Consider the following 17,755-nt stretch of genomic DNA (forward strand, 5'->3'; position numbering starts at 1 on the left):
ATATGTTTAAAAAATATAAAAAAGTTATTTTGCTAATTAAAGAAAAAGAAACTCCAAAAATTCAGGAGAATTTTAATGTAAAGGGGGGAGAGGTTACGTATCCCACAAATTCCACAATCACCTCACCCATATCCATATTTTCGCAGTAGTCAAATTTCTCATAATTTCCGTTCCCACGATGCAATGAACTTAAATTGCAAAAATGCAAACCTAAACGGTTTTGCTCGTAACCATAAACCCCAAAAGTAAAGTAAACCCAAAAGTAAAGTAAAATTAAAAATATGTATCTTCTAATAAGAGCAGTTGTAATTGAAGAGCTGAAGAATAAAGACCAAGAATCTAAAGTGTTGTGTTTAATTTGTATTTCTTTTTAAAAAGTAAATTGGCGAAACAAAAAGTTTAAGTTGTATTTGTGTGCATTTTGATCGTTTCGGTTTCGCGTTTTGTTCGGATTCGAATATACGTTTGAGTGTGTGTATGTGTGTGCATGATGGGTATCATATTTGCAAGTAATTGCAAATGGCGGTTCATTTGCGCGGATATTTTGATTTTGATTTCGATTTTTTTTTTTAATTTAAAATTTTGAGTTTTATTGAATTTTTCGGGTTGTATTCAATAAATAGACAATTGAGTTTGTGATGTGTAGTGATTTCAAATTGTGTGAAATTTTCAAAAGTGCATTTTGAAAGTGTTTTTTTTTTTATAGTGTGAATTTTAAGTGATATTATAATTTGTGAAAAGTGAAATGCCGACGGCTAATTAATCCAGTATGTTTTGCCGACGGGTTACAATTTTACAAAAATTATATTTATTTTTTTTGATGAATTGAATTTAATAAATATTCTGTGTTGATCATTTTAATATTAATATTTTTTAATTTATTATTTCATGGATTTTAATTTAAGGTTGATTTTAATTCATTATGTAGATATTTTATAAAATGATGATTGCGAATAAAATTATACAAAAATTAGTTTCGAGTTTTAATTTTAAATTATTGTTTTGATATTTCAGGATTTTTTTTTGTTTTGTTTTTGGTGGGTTTCGAAAGTGGACTGTATTTTTAATTTTAATTGAAATTTATTTTTCTTAATTTTTTAAATGTGTTGTTGTGTTAGGGTAGGCAATTTAATAATTTTGATTTTTTATTTGGGTTTTTAAATGATGTGTATGCGATTTAAGGGTGTTGTGTTGAGTTTTATGTTGAGTTGTGTGTTGTGTTGGGTTTGTGTTGGGTTAATTTAAATTTCGATTAAGAAAATTTATTTAAAATTTAATTCAATTATTCATATAAGCGTCTCTAGATCGGTGCATTTGTTGCTTGGAAGGTAGCATATTTTTGCAATAGGGCGTTTCATGATTCCAGTTTTGGTTTTCAGGGTTACGACTCGGACTAGTTCATCGGCTCCAGGATGTGTTTCGGTGATTCTGGCTAGCAACCATTGAGATGGTGGTAGCCTTTCATCTTTTACTAAGACCAGACCTCCGATTTTAGGTTCGGCTTCTTTTCTTGTCCATTTAGGCCGTTGTTGTAGTCTAGAAAGATATTCTCCGTTCCATTTACGCCAAAAGGAGTCGACAAATGCTTGAGTTCTCGTCCATCTGTCTAGGTAACTCATTTTTTCTGGGGTTGATATGTGCCCTTGAGGTATACTTAGGAGGGGTTCTCCAATAAGGAAATGTCCTGGGGTTAAGACATCTAGGTCATCAATATTATCCGACAGAGGGCACAGAGGTCTGGAATTCAAACATGCTTCTATCTGTGTAAGAAGGGTGTAGAGTTCCTCGAACGTTAACCTCTCATCTCGTACGGTTCTTTTAAGGTGATATTTTACGGATTTCACACCAGCTTCCCAGAGACCACCAAAGTGAGGAGAAGCTGGTGGAATAAAATTCCAGTTGGTTCCTGAATTGGCTACAATACCTGCTATTTCCTTCCAATCGTGTTTAGCTTGTGCCAGCATGCGAGCTAATTCACGGTTAGCTCCTACGAAATTTGTGCCGCAGTCACTATAAATTTGAGCACAAAAACCTCGCCGTGCAGTGAAGCGACGAAGAGCTGCCAAGAATGCTTGAGTTGTCAAGTCTGATACTGTTTCCAAATGAATGGCCTTTGTGGACAAGCATATAAAAATTGCAAAGTATCCTTTGAAGGTCTTGGCTCCCCGTCCTTTCCATGCTTTAATTTCTATAGGACCTGCATAATCCACTCCAGTGTGAGTGAATGGCCGGGACATTCGTACTCGTGGTGCTGGGAGGCTTCCCATGAGCTGTTGAAGATTTTTTCTGCTGTGTCTGAAGCATGTTGGACATTTGTGAATGTGTATTTTCACGTGTTGTTTAATGCTTATAATCCAGTAGGTCATACGAATATAAGCCATATTCTGATGATTTCCACCGTGTAGTGTTTTGTTGTGAGCATCTCGTATCACAAGTTCAGTGAAGTGGTAGCTGGGTTTCAGGATGATGGGGTGCTGCTGGTTGTAGGACAAAAGAGTGTTCTGCAATCGACCGCCAACCCGGAGAATCCCATTACCATCAATGAAGGCATTAAGTGAAAGCAGGGATTTAGGAATCGTGTTTTTATTCTCATACTCGTCTAGTTCTTGGCTGAATATGAGTTTTTGTACAGCTTTGGTTACCAATATGGCTGCATTTTGTAGCTCTCCATAACTTAACTCTCCTGATAATTTAGGAGTTTTCCTTATCTTTGAAAGGCTGTTCCATCTAAAACGACAGCAGAAAGCAATTGCTCTGATGGTCTTTGAAAGTCGAGAGCATCTTAGTATGCTTATATTGATGTCATCATCTGCTGGATCAGAGAAAGCATGCATACACAGTTTTTTTACAGCTCGCTTCTCCTCTTCAGTCTCCAACTGGGATGGTTGTTCAGGAATTTCAAAATTCCATTTCTCTCGCAAGAACGAAGGACCTGTCCACCATAAGTTTTGTGCTCCTAGAGACGAGGGAGATACACCTCTAGATGCTAGATCAGCTGGATTGTGATCCGTTGGAATGTGTTTCCACATATCACAGCTTGTCAGACGTTGGATTTCTCCAACCCTGTTGCTGACAAAAGTGGTCCATTTGGACGGTTGTTCTCGAATCCATGCCAACGTTATCATTGAGTCTGACCAGGCGTTAATTTTTTCATCGGTGACATTAAATGCCTTTTTTGTGTAGTGAAGAAGTGATGCAAGAAGTAGAGCGCCACAAAGTTCAAGTCGTGGCAGACTGACTGTTTTCAATGGAGCTACTTTTGTCTTTGAGATAATTAAGTGCATGTGGATGTTTCCTAATTTATCAAGGACACGCATGAAAACTACTGCTCCATATGCCTTTTCAGAGGCGTCACTGAACCCATGTAATTGAATTGATTTTTGGGTATATTGTGTCTTAATCCACCTAGGGATTTTTATATGTTGAATGGCAGGTAGTTCCTTTCAAAAAACTTCCCACTCTTCTTTAAGATCTGCTGGAATTGGATCGTCCCAATTAGTTCCTCTGCACCATAATTGTTGCATCATTATCTTGGCTTTGATTACACATGGTGCAATCCAGCCAAGTGGATCAAAAAGCTTGGCAATTGCCGATAGCATTGACCTTTTGGTTACATCTTCGGTATCATCTTGAAAGGTTTTATATGAAAACGTGTCTTCTTCTGGCTGCCAGCTTATACCTAATGTTTTAACATGATTAGTTGAGCCAAGTGGAAGTTCAAAACTTATCTCGCAATCTTCTTTGGGCAAGTCTTCTAGAAGATCCTTGCAGTTCGATGTCCATTTACGAAGCTTGAGTCCTGCCGATGCCAGCAGATTTCGAGTTTCTTCTCGTTTCATTCGAGTTTGTTCGATGGAATCGCCTCCAGTAATGAGATCATCCACGTACATCTCCTCCGTGACTGCAAGAGCTCCATTTGGATATCTTTCAGCTTCATCTTCAGCTAATTTCTGCAGGACACGGATGGCCAAGTAAGGTGCACAAGCTGTGCCAAACGTAACCGTTTTGAGTTTGAAGACCTTTAAGGGTTCCTCAGGGCTTTCTCTCCAAAGAATTAATTGATAGTACTGATTCGATTCTTGTACTAGAATTTGGCGATACATCTTTTCTATATCAGCGGTTATGGTGTATTGATACGTTTGCCATTTCAAAATAATATCGACTATATTTTTTTGTAACTTGGGACCTATTAATAAATGCTCGTTCAAAGATGTCCCATCAAACGTTTTTGCGGCAGCATCAAAGACAACTCTCAGCTTTGTTGTCGTGCTGGATTCCTTGAAAACAGCGTGATGAGGAAGAAAGTAATGAAAGTGAGTGTTCAGGATTGGGTCGTTTTCATTCACTTCCTCCATGTGTTGTAAGCTTAGATATTCCTTAATACATTGGCTGTAACTCGCTTTCAGATTTGGATCCTTTTCAAATCTTCGTTCCAATGATTCAAAGCGCCTGATTGCGGTCTCTTTACTAGATCCTAGTTCAGGAGGAAATCCCTCTTTAAATGGAAGGCCAACTTCATATCGACCATCTGACATCCTTTTTGTCGTTTTTACAAAATGCAGTTGACATGCGACATCTTCCTTGGATAGTTCGATCATGAATGGAGTTTCTTCAATCTCCCAAAATTTTCGGACTTCCCTGACGAGTCTAATATGAAAGAAACACTTAACGGTTTTTGGGATCACCTCGGGAATTTTCCCTAAGACAATCCATCCTAGATGTGTGTTTTGAGCAATTGGTGCAATTTCATGATCATTGCGAACTATTTCTGGAAGCACAATATCAGGATAAACATCGGAGCCAAAAAGTATGTCGATCGGGGCTGGAACGTAGAATTTAGGGTCTGCTAATTCTAAATTTGTTAGATGTTCCCATGTGTTGTGTATCATTTTGTGGGCTGGAAGGAGGCCAGTCAACGACTTGAAGATGAACGCTTTGGTTGCACCTGTAAACGCCGAATGTTTTGACGAAAACATTATGTCAACGTAGCTGTGACTGTTGCCGTTGTTGACCTTCCCCAACCCTGATACTTTAATAAGTGTTCGATGTCGTGTAAGGTTTAGGAACTTTGCTGCAGACTCTGAGATAAAGGTTGCTTCTGAACCTGGGTCGATTAGCGCTCGTAACTCTAAAAATCTACAATTTCCAATTTAACTCTTACGATTGCTGTAGCTAATAAAATTTGTGTTTCATGAATTTGAGATGCATAAAAATTGTGTCGGGTACTGCCGCTCGCAGTGTTGTCACCCATTGGTTGGAAAGCAGGAGCGTTTGGGTTTACAGCTGCGTGTTGGTTCCGAGGATGGGCAACTTGTTGTTGAAATTGTGGTGTTACATTTGGAATTAAATTTATTGAACTGTTAAGATTGGAATTTGTATTGTTTGTGTGTGAATTGTTGTGTAGGAATGAGTGGTGCCTTTGATTGCAAAAGTAGCAGGTTCGGCTACTTAGGCAATTTTGTGTAGTGTGGCTGTAGGCGAGGCAGTTTTCACATACACCAGCTTGACTTACAGCTTGTAATTTTAGGGGAGCGTCCATACTTAAAAACTTTTGACACCTCATTAAAGAATGTTGCCCCTGTCGGCAGACTTGACAATGGTATTGCTGTGGTGCCTTAAAAGGTTGTTTTTGTTGCGTCTTCGCATGAAATGTTTTTGCTGTTTGCTGTTTTGAAACTGGTTTCAGCTGTGTGGCTTGCTCTACAATCGATTCTAATGTCCTAAAACGGGATTTTAGAAAATCAGTGAACTCAGAAAAAGTCGGGAGATTTTTCTCATTCCCAAGCTTTTCTTCCCATAATTGTTGGGTTTTAGATGGTAATTTTTGGAACACAATATAAATTAAAATTGTATCCCAATGTTCCACAGGCAACTCTAAATTTTCAAGGGCGTGGACAACTTCGGTAGTTGTGTCCAACAAGCTTTTGAGGGTTTCTGCTGACTCTTTAATTTGAGCAGGCTGACCAAAAAGAACCTTCAAATAAGAACTCACTAAAACTCTCTTATGGTCATACCTTTCCATAAGCAAATCCCATGCTTTTGCATAATTTCCTATGCTCAAATCTAAATGATGCAACAAACGTTCAGCATCGCCAGTCAAGCTTTCTTTTAAAAAATACATTTTCTGAATTTCGTTCAGACCTGGGTTATTATGTACCAGCGAAATAAAAATGTCATGATATGACCGCCATTTTGTATATGACCCCGAGAAAGTTGGAGGTTTAATAGGTGGTAGCTTTAGTACGTTTGTTGTTGTTGGCTGTGTCTGTTGAAGAAGACCATGTGAAGGAGGAGCTGTTCCTGATGTGGGTGTAGGAGGAGCAGGTGGAGTTATCCTGTCCATAGCATCCAACAATTCACTCCTGTATTCTAGATACGTGTCAGATATCTGATCGAATACGACTATCATTTCTTCATTTTTTAAGCCCTCTTCGAGCTTCCCCCCACTCACGATTTCCTCGTGATATCTTTTGGCGTTCATTAAATGCCCTTCTAAAAGATCTAAACGTGTTTTTAAGTAATTACTCGTTCGACGAGTCTGCCCTGATTTCTTAAAATTTGTAAAATCGCGCTCTATTTGCGCCAAAACCTGCTTCTGCAGCTCCCCGTACGACATGTGGATTTTTGTTTATTTTAATGTATTAAAAAAAAGAACCAAAAAAAAATACTTAAAAAAAAAAGACTTACTTGTTGTGCCTACAATGGTGTGTGGTGTGGAGTTGGGTTACACGTCGCGGGAGCCCGATTTGCACAGCAAAAATAATGTTTTATTTTGGATATTACTTCAATTTTTGTTTTACAAAATTGTTTTAATTTAATATTAAATTGATTAAAAAAGTGTATAATTTATTTCACTTTGGAAATATATAAGTATATATATATATATATATATATATATATGTCTAATAGCACATACATTGCACTTTAATTGGCTTTAAAATTATAATAAAATTCACACACAATTTTTTTTTTTTATATAATGGCGTGGAAGGACCAATGTTTTTTCTCTTGCCGGTTAACTTTATCAATTCCAATATTTTGTCTTTAAAATAAAACTCAATTTAATTTTTTTTATAATACGTTATAATTTTAATATAAGTTGTGTAGTGTAGAAAAGTTCTCGAAAGAATGACCTTTTTATAATTGAAGGACAAAGTAATACAATTGACATTGACGTTAAACGTCATTTTGAGCTAATTAATTTTAATGTGTTAATTCACAATAGTAATTATAGCATAATTAAATTTATATTATTTTTTTTATAGTTTTTATTTAAATTAGATGATTGAGCTCAGAACATAAATGAAAAATACAAGAAAAAGACGGAAGCGAAAAATATGACAACTCTAAATTTTTGTTATGTCTGCTGTTTTCGGAACATTCAATATACAGTGCTGCCAAGATTTCAGGTTAAGCCCCGAGGCGTTTTTTTTGTCCATAAGACCGGTGGTAATAAAAAACACACCTAATGAGTTAAGTCAGCTATTACACGAAGCCTCAAGATAATCATTCTGTGAGGCGCTTACTATTGCACGATGCATCTTGAGTCAAGGACTCAAATTTGTTATTTCTTTTTTGATTTAAAATTTGTTGTTGTTGTATTGCACCAAGAAGCAAAACGGAATGAGAGGGAACTAAGAATAAGAAGTACTTCTTATTCTTAGAGAGGGAATGTTGAAAAAAGAAAAAGTGGAAAAAGAAACGTCAAAAAAGAGTCTCGGACAGAGATACCCAAAAGAGATGAGAAACTTCTGACGTCATACGGGTTTGCCTACAAGCTGCGGTAGACATTTTTGGATAAGTATGCGTGAAAAAATATACATTTTTGGCTAAGTATGCGTGAAAAATCGTACATTTTTGCTTAGGTGTGCGCAAAAACACCGTGGCTACACTATGTGTGTTTTTCACATTTATTCACGAATACAAAAGAGATTACAACAACAAGAAATAAACAAATGGGTTTTGGGGGGTAAAACGTACGAAAGTTTCCCATCTCCTTTGGGTATCTCTGGTCTCGGACTTACGACCCACGACTCTCCGGTCGGATAATTTTTTCTTTCATCTTTTTTCTCTTTTGTAATCATTATGTTTAAAAAGAGTCGCACCCTTCAAGCAGGAAAACGGAGTTCAGAAAAGACACTCCGACCTCCGACCGAGAAAAACGGGGTTGCATTCACACTTGCAACTTTTTGTGTATGAACACAAAGTCGAAGGAGAAATCGTGGTGAAAAAACCAATACATATAAAATCGGCTCCGCGGTGATTATAATTTCCATACTAATTTGAGCCGCCTTCGGCAATCGCAGTAAACAGTAAATTTGTTTTTGTTTTAATTTATAAAATGTCATTTGAAAAAATTGTAAATTAAAAAATAACAAATTTTCTTCGTGTTTCGTCGCGGAAAATGGTGAATAATTTTTTAAAAATAAGTGGTGTGTATGGTTTTTCGGTTTTTGTGCGTTTTTCGTCGGTAATTAAAGAAATAAGAATTTCGGTAGCTGACATTGGTCGCAAATTGTCATATGACATATGTCAGTTCGAAAGATACTACCTTTTTATGTGTACTGTGAGCCTCCACAAGACACGTCAACATGACAAAAATTATCTCCTGCCCTTCAAGCAAACAGGTCCGACCTCGGTCCGAATCCGCTCCGCCTGAGGCGGAGCTGAGTCCGACTTCGGATCAGAAACTGGTCCGAAGGCGGCTCAAATTAGTATGGAAATTATAATCACCGCGAAGTCGATTGCATATGTATTAGTGTGGTGAAAATCTCCATTCCGAGAAATTGGAGCCGAAGTCGGAACGAATGACGTCCGGCATTGGAATGGAAAAAAAATGGCGCTTGACATTTGGAAGCATTTGCAAACAAAACAAAACACGAATTATTTTCTTTTTCTTAAATTTTTTTATTGTTTTTTTTTTTAACACAAAATTTTGTATTTTTGTATTGTATTCGTTGATACAGCTGCTATAGAATTTGCATCATTGAAGAATAATTTAGCTGTTGTGCGTTGTGGGAAGTTTAGGTTAGGGTGAAAATTCTCAGCTAGCGTCTCATTATTGAACTCCTTGAAAAACAACAAAATCATAAATTATTAATTATAAAATCGCAGAAGCACGTTAAGCAATTCATACCTTTTTTTGAAATAAAATTTTCCATATTAATAAAACAATGTATTTAGTTTAAGAACGAGGCACGACGCACGACCCGACCACCGACGAAATACTGCAACAAACGACAAATTTATAACTTTAAACGAGCTAAAATTGTTTATATATATATATAAAATTTGGATCTCGTAAACGGCTCTAACGATTTCGATGAAATTTTCAGGGTTTGTTCATCTAAGCGAGTTAAAAGTTTTGGAATAATTTTTGGAAAAATCCTCCCACTGCCACGCCCACTTTTTTAACATATAATAAGTTTTTTCGGGAACGGCTCTAACGATTTCGATGAAATTTTCAGGGTTTGTTTATCTAAGCGAGTCAAAAGTTTTGGAAGTTTTTTTGGAAAAATCTGCCCACTGCCACGCCAAATTTTTAAAAATAAAAGTTTTTTCGGAAACGGCTCTAACGATTTTGATGAAATTTTCAGGGTTTGTTTATCTATGTGAGTAAAAAGTTTGGAAGTATTTTTGGAAAAATCCGCCCACTGCCACGCTCACTTTTTTAACATGGAATTTTTTTGGTAACAACTTTAAGGATTTCGATGAAATTTTGAGGGTTTGGTCCTATAGCCGAATAAAATGTTTTGGAAGTACTTTTAGAAATATCCGCCCACAGCTACGCTTTTTTTTCTCACATATAAGTTTTTTGGTAATTGCTTTAAAGATTTCGATGAAATTTTGAGGTTTTTTTCCTCTAGGCAAATACAACATTTTGGAAGTATTTTGTCTTACATTAGTTTTTTTTCGCGGAGATAGATTCAACGATTTCAATAAAATTTTGAGGGATGGTTCCATTTTTTACGCATTGTTCTTTTTCTTTTATGTAAGTTAACAATAACTAAACAAAATAACTAACTAACAAAAAAAACTTTTAAGTAATTTGTTAATTTGGTATCACACATTATCTTTGTTTTAGTTTTTCTTTTGTTTTAATGGGAAAATTGTTAACGTATAAAAATAAAATAACTCACAACAAGCAACACCAATGACCTAATGTCAATCTTATAATCATGGGCGTAGCTAGAGATTTCATCTAGGGTTTGCCAGATGTTATCATCGACCTGAAGCCATAACCATGAGTGTGCAATTTTTTTTACTAGGTTATACAGGGTGTCCCAAAAGTAATGGATCAAACGAAATATGCTGATAGGAGAACTAAAGGGCTCTCAGAGTTTGGTAACTTGTTCATCCCAAATCCTTACGGTTTTCGATTTAATGCAATTCTTGTGAAATTTCGAAAAATCCCTACTTTGCAACAGTATTTTGCTTCCTGCGCCCATTATTGATTTTTGTTTTTTAAAATTCTTTTATAAAAGTATTGCCAAATAATTTGGAACAATTAATTAATCAAAATATTTTTTATTCCATACGCCATTTCGCTGCAAATTAACTAACAGTTTCAAGTTTTATAAAAAATCAATTTCTAACTTTTATTTGAGAGCAACACCGCAAAAAAAATTTGTACGGTGTGAAAATCGTTTATTATTTTAAAAAGTTGCCCTGTTATTCTAGTTCTCAAAAATGTATAAAAGTTCGCAAAGTTGCAGTAAGATCGCATAATATTACAATTTGAATTCAACAAAACAGGGTTTTTCAGAACAAAAAACAACCAAAAATAAACACATTTTCTCGAACTGTTATTTTTATTTTTCTTTGAACAAAAGCCTCTATTTTTGTTTGTATTTTTGCTCTGAAAAACCCTGTTTTGTTGAATTCAAATTGTAATATTATGCGTTATAACTTCAACTTTGCGAACTTTTATACGTTTTTGAGAACTAGAATAACAGGGCAACTTTTTAAAATAATAAACCATTCTCACACCGTACAAATTTTTTTTGCGGTGTTGCTCTCAAATAAAAGTTAGAAATTGATTTTTTATAAAACTTGAAACTGTTAGTTAATTTGCAGCTAAATGGCGTATGGGATAAAAAGCATTTTGATTAATTAATTGTTCCTAATTATTTGCCAATGTTTTTGTAAAAGAATTTAAAAAAACAAAAATCAATAATGGGCGCAGGAAGCAAAATACTGTTGCAAAGTAGGGATTTTTCGAAATTTCACAAGAATTGCATTAAATCGAAAACCGTAAGGATTTGGGATGAACAAGTTACCAAATTCTGAGAGCCCTTAAGTTCTCCTATCAGCATATTTCGTTTGATCCATTACTTTTGGGACACCCTGTATAAGGAAAGTCTTGGTTTCGTGTCGAAAAAAAAATTTGAGGTGTTAATCAAAACCAACATTACGATGGTGGAGAATTAAGAAAAAGTGGATCTAGGAATTCTGTCCGTGCGTCTGTACGTCCATCTGTTCACATTTCCACAGCCATAAACCAGTGGACTTATTTTCTTCAAATTTGGTACAGATGATTTTTATAGAATTCTGAAAGTTGTTTTTTTGTTCTTTTTCTACCTTAATTAGAAAGTGTACCCCCATACAAATTCTTCAAGTTATACCAAATAACTGGAAAACGGCTCTAACGATTTTGATTAAACTTTGCAGGCGTAAAACTGCATTTTTAGTTTTTCTCAAAAAAGTCTAATAACAAAAAAAAAATTATTTAACAAAACTTTGCCCTGAATGTCGGCTCTTCCTCAACATCAACAAAATTTCTTTGAAATTTATATAAAGGAAGCCCTTAAAATCTGTAAACTAACATAAGTGTTAGTTTACAGCAACTACGTGACACAGTCGTGCATTTTATTTACTTTGCTCCTTTAATTGGCAAATAATTCGCCACTCTCTGTTGTTTTTAATAACTGAAAATTTGCCAAAAGTATATTTTTAATAATATATTCGATCGGTAAATGTGTTGTTTAAAATAATAGTGATGTAACTAATTTTTTTTTTTTTTGAAAAATGTGTGTTTTTTGCTCAATGGTATCGTATTTTGTTAATATTGTAACGTTTTATTCCGGGTTCACAATAAAACTTATTTAATTTTCACTTATATTTCCGTTCAAATAAGAACACACTTTATTTCAACTCAATTTACTTTTATTAGCCGTGTTTTATTGGTACTCAGTATTTTACTGAGTAAACTTTTTATGCTGTAAACAACAAAAAAAGATTACTTTTATTTGTTTTTTGTAATCCTATATTGTTGAAGGGTCAAAAATGTATATGTCTATAAAAAAATTTTCTCTGTGAACCAACAAATAAAAAAGTTTTATTTATCCTTAGCAATCATTTGTTGTTGTTTACCGTGTAAAATTTTACTGAGCTAAGTACTGAGTTACCAATAAAACACGGCTATTATTCGCTCAAACAAACACACTTTTAAATCACTTTATTTACTACTAACAATTCGCAACACTTTATTTGACTTTGTACTGTACTCTTTCACTTTCAAGATTAAACTGTCCGGTCGGTGTCCACGCTGCCCTTTTATACCTGAAATTCGGAATTCGAGAATGTCTTCGAAGGTTCTCGTCTTTGCTTCTCGAAGCTTCCTTTCCAAGAGGGGGCGCTTCATACTTCCAGTCCAGTGGGATATTTTGGGATATTCAGCAGTCGAGGGAATTTCTTTGGATGCGTTCAGAGGGTAGTTTCTTAATTACTAAAGGTCCGTTCACATTTCTACCTTTACTGTAGCAGGTAGTGTGTTCAGACTTTTATCTTAAAAGTAGTTCGGTAATTCATCGTTACATTGCCCCCCTCTTAGGATTGTTCGTCCCGAACAACTCCATTGCTTCTTTCACCATTATAACGATGTAAACGGTCACAATGAACTACCTTTAATTTGCCTCTTACCCCTCTCTGTATACGGTAAACCACGTCGTTGATTCTGGTTATTACTGTGTAAGGGCCTTCCCAGTTTTGTTGTAGCTTCGGTGATAGTCCCTTTTGTCGGTGGGGATTGTAAAACCACACAAGTTCTCCTTCTTGAAACCCTGTTGCTGTCGCTCGCGCGTCATATCTTGTTTTCATCCTGTCACTAGACGCTTTTATATTTGTCCTTGTCCGTTGGTGAATGTCAGCCAGTGTTTCTTTCAGGTTATCAACATACTCATCTATTTCCTGTGGCTCATTTGGAACACATCCGAATTTTATCTCACTTGGCAGCCGTATTGTAGAACCAAAAAGGACTTCCGATGGTGTATGTCCAGTGGAACTATGTGTTGCACTTCTATAAGCCATCAAGAATAATGGAATATGTCGATCCCAGTCTCGTTGATTATCGTTGACTACTTTTGACAGGTGTTCTTTAAGTGTCCTGTTAAATCGCTCAACCATCCCATCAGATTGTGGATGAAGCGGTGTTGTTCGCGTCTTCTTGATGCCAAGGAGTGAGCAAACCTCTTGAAAAATCTTAGATTCGAAGTTCCTTCCTTGGTCGGAATGAAGTTCCATGGGTACTCCGAACCTGCTCACCCAATGAAAGACAATCTTATCCACAACTGTTTTGGTTTCCTGGTTTGGGATGGCAAATGCCTCAGGCCACTTGCTGAAGTAATCCATCACTACGAGGATATACCGGTTTCCTTTGTTGGTTTCGGGAAAAGGACCTGCCACGTCTATTGCAATCCTCTCAAAAGGTGTGCCCACATTGTACTGATGCATCTTGCTTTGCATTTTTCTAGCTGGTCCTTTGCTAGCGGCACAAGTATCACATTTTCGGCACCACTTTTCAACGTCTTCTCTCATACGTAACCAGTAGAATTGCTGGCGTACCTTTTCCAGCGTCTTGTTGATGCCTAAATGGCCTCCAGAAGTTCCCTCGTGCATCTCTCGGAGAACATCATTAACCTTTGACTGAGGTACGATTAGTTGCATTACATAAGATTTACCATCTGCGGATTCCCACTTACGCCTGAGTAACCCTTCTTGCACATGAAGTGAGTCCCATTGTGTACAATATGCTTTGAGATTGGGGCTTCGGTCGGAGATGTCGGCCCATTCTGGTTTCTCTTCATGTTCCTTCCATGCAAGGATGGGTTCGATGTCCGAATCTTCCTGTTGGGCCATCCTGAGTTCTTCATTACTCCAGCCGCAAATGGGATCAGCTCTCGTTCTTCTTACAGCGACAACTTCCTTTTCCTCTAGCCGTGTGCAATGCTTGCAGTCTTGCTTGCACGGGCGCCGAGATAATGCGTCTGCATTTGAATGTAGCTTTCCTCTTCGATGTTGAATCTGACATTGATACGTCTGGAGTATCTCGATCCATCTTGCTACTTGACCCTCTGGATTTTTGAAGTTCAAAAGCCAATTTAGTGCACCATGATCTGTGCGAAGAAGGAACTTCTGTCCATAGATGTACTTATGGAAGTGCTTTGTTGCCAATACCAGAGCTAGAAGTTCCCTTCTGGTCACGCAATAGTTTCTTTCTTGTTTCGAGAGTACCTTGCTGAAATAGGCAACGACCTTTTCTTCTCCGTCATGAACTTGCGATAAAACAGCACCAACTCCAACATTACTTGCATCTGCGTCAATGATGAATTGTTTGCCTGGAGTCGGATAGGCCAACACAGGAGCTTCACATAACCGTAGCTTCAGTTCCTGAAAGCTTTTCTCACACTCACCTGACCATTTAAAGGGTTTACCCTTCTCCGTAAGCTGGTGCAAGCTTTTGGCGATTCTCGCAAAATCCTTCACGAACCGTCGATAGTACGTTGCCAGACCGAGGAAACTCCGAAGTTGATGCTTGTCCTGAGGGGTTGGCCAATTCTTCACAGTGTCAACTTTTTCTGGATCAGTCATTACTCCTTGGGATGAGATGATATGCCCCAAATATTTAACCTCGGTCTTGAAAAGTGCACATTTCTTTGGATTCAACTTAAGATGTGCTTCTCGTAGCCTTTGGAATACAGCCTTTAGGTTTTCACAATGGTCATCAAATGTTTTCCCGTAAACGATGACATCATCCAAATAGACTAGGCAAGATTTCCAGGTTAATCCATTTAAAACGCACTCCATTAAGCGCTCAAAAGTAGCTGGGGCATTGCATAGCCCAAACGGCATGACATTAAACTGCCACAGACCATTTCCTGTGGAGAAAGCCGTCTTCTCCCGATCTTCTGGATGGATTTCTACCTGCCAGTAGCCACTCTTCAAATCCAAAGTCGAAAACCATTGTGCTCCTTCCATTGCATCTAGAGTATCGCTGATTCTTGGCAGTGGGTAGCTGTCTTTCTTCGTCACATCATTCAGTCTGCGGTAGTCGACACAAAATCGAGTGCTTCCATCCTTCTTTTTGACGAGAACTACCGGTGATGCCCAAGGGCTTTTGGAATTTTCGATTAGCCCGTCTTTCTTCATTGTTGTTATCATTTCTTCAACTTCACCTTGTTTGGCCAAGGGGAGACGTCTTGCTGGTTGACGAATCGGCCTAGCGTCTCCTGTATCGATTCGATGCTGCACCAGTTGTGTTCGGCCGTATTGCCCGCTGGGTGAAGAGAAGATATCAGCATATTCATGAAGAAGCCTTCCAGCAACATTAAGCTGATGTTGACTCAAGTTGTCTGATTTGAGAATTTGTTTCTTTAGTTTCTCCGAGTTCATAGTCATCTGTGTATCCACCTCGTTGATCTTAGTTATTGCGGCCACAGATTCACATTGCCCAACAACTTCTCCTTTCTTAAGCTTGATTGGGTACGGTTTGATGTTAAGTATCCGTACAGGTACCATGTTGTTCTTTGGTGCCACAAGAGTCTTCCCGATGATGATGTTTTCGGAACTTTGCTCAACTTCTGGTTCAACCATGAGGTATCGATGGCTTCCAAAGTTCCCTTTTAACTTGGTCCACACAAAAATTTCTGAAGAAGGAGGCAGGCACATGTCTTCTTTGATGACAGTTCTAATTGTTGTCGAGTTTTCGCTGCCATAGACCATTGGAATCTCTACATTTCTGTATTTCAGGACTTCATTACCGATATCCAAAATGATTCCATGCTCCTTCATAAAGTCGATTCCAATGATGCACTCGTCACATATATCTGCCACCAAAAAAACACATGTGAAAACTTTAGTTCTGCTATACGGACCTCAAGACGAACTTCTCCGTACACTCTTGCTGCTTCTCCTGTGGCGGTCTTCAGACGGTAGCTGTTGGTGTTATGTAGCCATGTCATCTTCACCAAGTCTCTTCGTACAATAGAGGCAGTGGCACCGGTGTCAATTGTAGCCACGTGTTGGTTGTTGTTTATGGTTGCCTCCACTGTCAGACTTTTGTTGTCTCGTTTAGTCTGTGAGACTTGAATTGTGGTTCTGGGGCCATCGATACCAGAAACCAGCTTCTGCCCCTCGAAGTTGGTTCTTACTCGTTGAGGATGAGTGCTGGTTGTATCGCTTACCTGTTGTTGGGCAATATTCCTGTTTCCACAGTGTGTGCAAGCAGTTCTTCTTGGTGGCAATCTGCACTGCCGCTATGCAAGATGAGCTAACCTTTCAATATCAGCTTGGAGTTGTTGCAGAGTTTCTCCTCTTTTCTGGACTCTTGTATTGAGTTGGACGCGGAAGACCTCCTGCATATGGCCATCTCCAAAGCGTTTTTCAATTACCTGGACAAGAGCATTAAAGTTACCATTCTTCTCTGGTGGTAAAGTTTGTAATAACTCAGCAGCAGGACCTCTAAGAGCAAGAGTCAGCGCGATACATTTGTCTTCGTCATCCCAGCCATTTGTTGTGGCAGCTGCCTCAAACTGTTTCTTGTAGATCGACCAAGAACTTTGTCCATCAAAGGTTGGTGGATGCATTTCCTTCTTCTTTGAATACTCACCAGAACTTTCTCGGGCCTTATTTTTTCGAACCTTGTCCAACTCTTTAGCCATGTCTTGGAATTTATCTTCGAACTTTGTGTCCATCGCCAACAGCTTTTCTTCGACACGTTCGTCAAGAGCAGTGAACTTTTTCTCGAAATCAGCAAGTTTTCCCTCTAAGAGATTTTTCTGTTCTTCAAGAAGGTTCTTTTGCTCATTGCCTTGTTTCTCCATTTTTTCGAGAAGATTCTTCTGTTCATCCTTTTGTTCTTTACGTTGCTGTTCCATTTGATCTTTCTTTTCTTCAAATTTTGCAAGGAGAACAGCCATCATGGATGACATATCGGAACTAGTACTTACTCGTTCTTCTACCATTTCAACTTCGAATTGAAATGTATCCAAATCTTCGTTTTTCTGGGTTAAATAATCCTGCAGGCGAATAATGAGGTCATTTTTCGATCCAGCAGTAGGAAGACCTCGTTTAGTTAATTCCGCCTTCAGCTCAGTCAAACTTAACTGATTTAATGTCTTACCCATTTTAACTTTTTTTTTTTTTTTTTTAAACGCGAGCACTTTTACTTATTTCAAAATGTTTTAAACTTTGTTTATTGTTAAAACACACGCGCACTTTTTATTTTATTCGCGAAATTATCCGATTCGCACAAATAAATAAGTTTTATCCCACTTCTGACACCAATGTAACGTTTTATTCCGGGTTCACAATAAAACTTATTTAATTTTCACTTATATTTCCGTTCAAATAAGAACACACTTTATTTCAACTCAATTTACTTTTATTATTCGCTCAAACAAACACACTTTTAAATCACTTTATTTACTACTAACAATTCGCAACACTTTATTTGACTTTGTACTGTACTCTTTCACTT

At 37.4% G+C, this 17,755-nt stretch overlaps 1 protein-coding gene across 1 annotated transcript; it reads right to left on the minus strand.

Annotated features, from left to right (window-relative positions):
* Nucleotides 1-1,286: 1,286 nt before the first annotated feature.
* Nucleotides 1,287-4,976, minus strand: LOC129919155 (uncharacterized). The gene is made up of 2 exons (XM_056000003.1): nucleotides 3,460-4,976; nucleotides 1,287-3,405 (listed from the first exon to the last, which is right to left on the minus strand). The coding sequence occupies exons 1-2, from the start codon at nucleotides 4,974-4,976 to the stop codon at nucleotides 1,287-1,289; spliced, it is 3,636 nt and encodes a 1,211-aa protein (XP_055855978.1).
* Between the last annotated feature and the right edge of the window lie 12,779 nt (nucleotides 4,977-17,755).

Source organism: Episyrphus balteatus, chromosome 4 (assembly GCF_945859705.1).
Source record: "Episyrphus balteatus chromosome 4, idEpiBalt1.1, whole genome shotgun sequence".
In the NCBI taxonomy this organism is placed as follows: domain Eukaryota; kingdom Metazoa; phylum Arthropoda; class Insecta; order Diptera; family Syrphidae; genus Episyrphus; species Episyrphus balteatus.

What these genes read in the sequence shown, in the direction of transcription:
- LOC129919155 (XM_056000003.1), bottom strand. Translation starts at nt 4,976, where the DNA reads ATGTTTTCGTCAAAACATTCGGCGTTTACAGGTGCAACCAAAGCGTTC. An exon ending in CCAGCAGATCTTAAAGAAGA is followed by an intron (nt 3,406 to 3,459) that starts GTGGGAAGTTTT and finishes AAAAATCCCTAG; the next exon opens with GTGGATTAAGACACAATATA.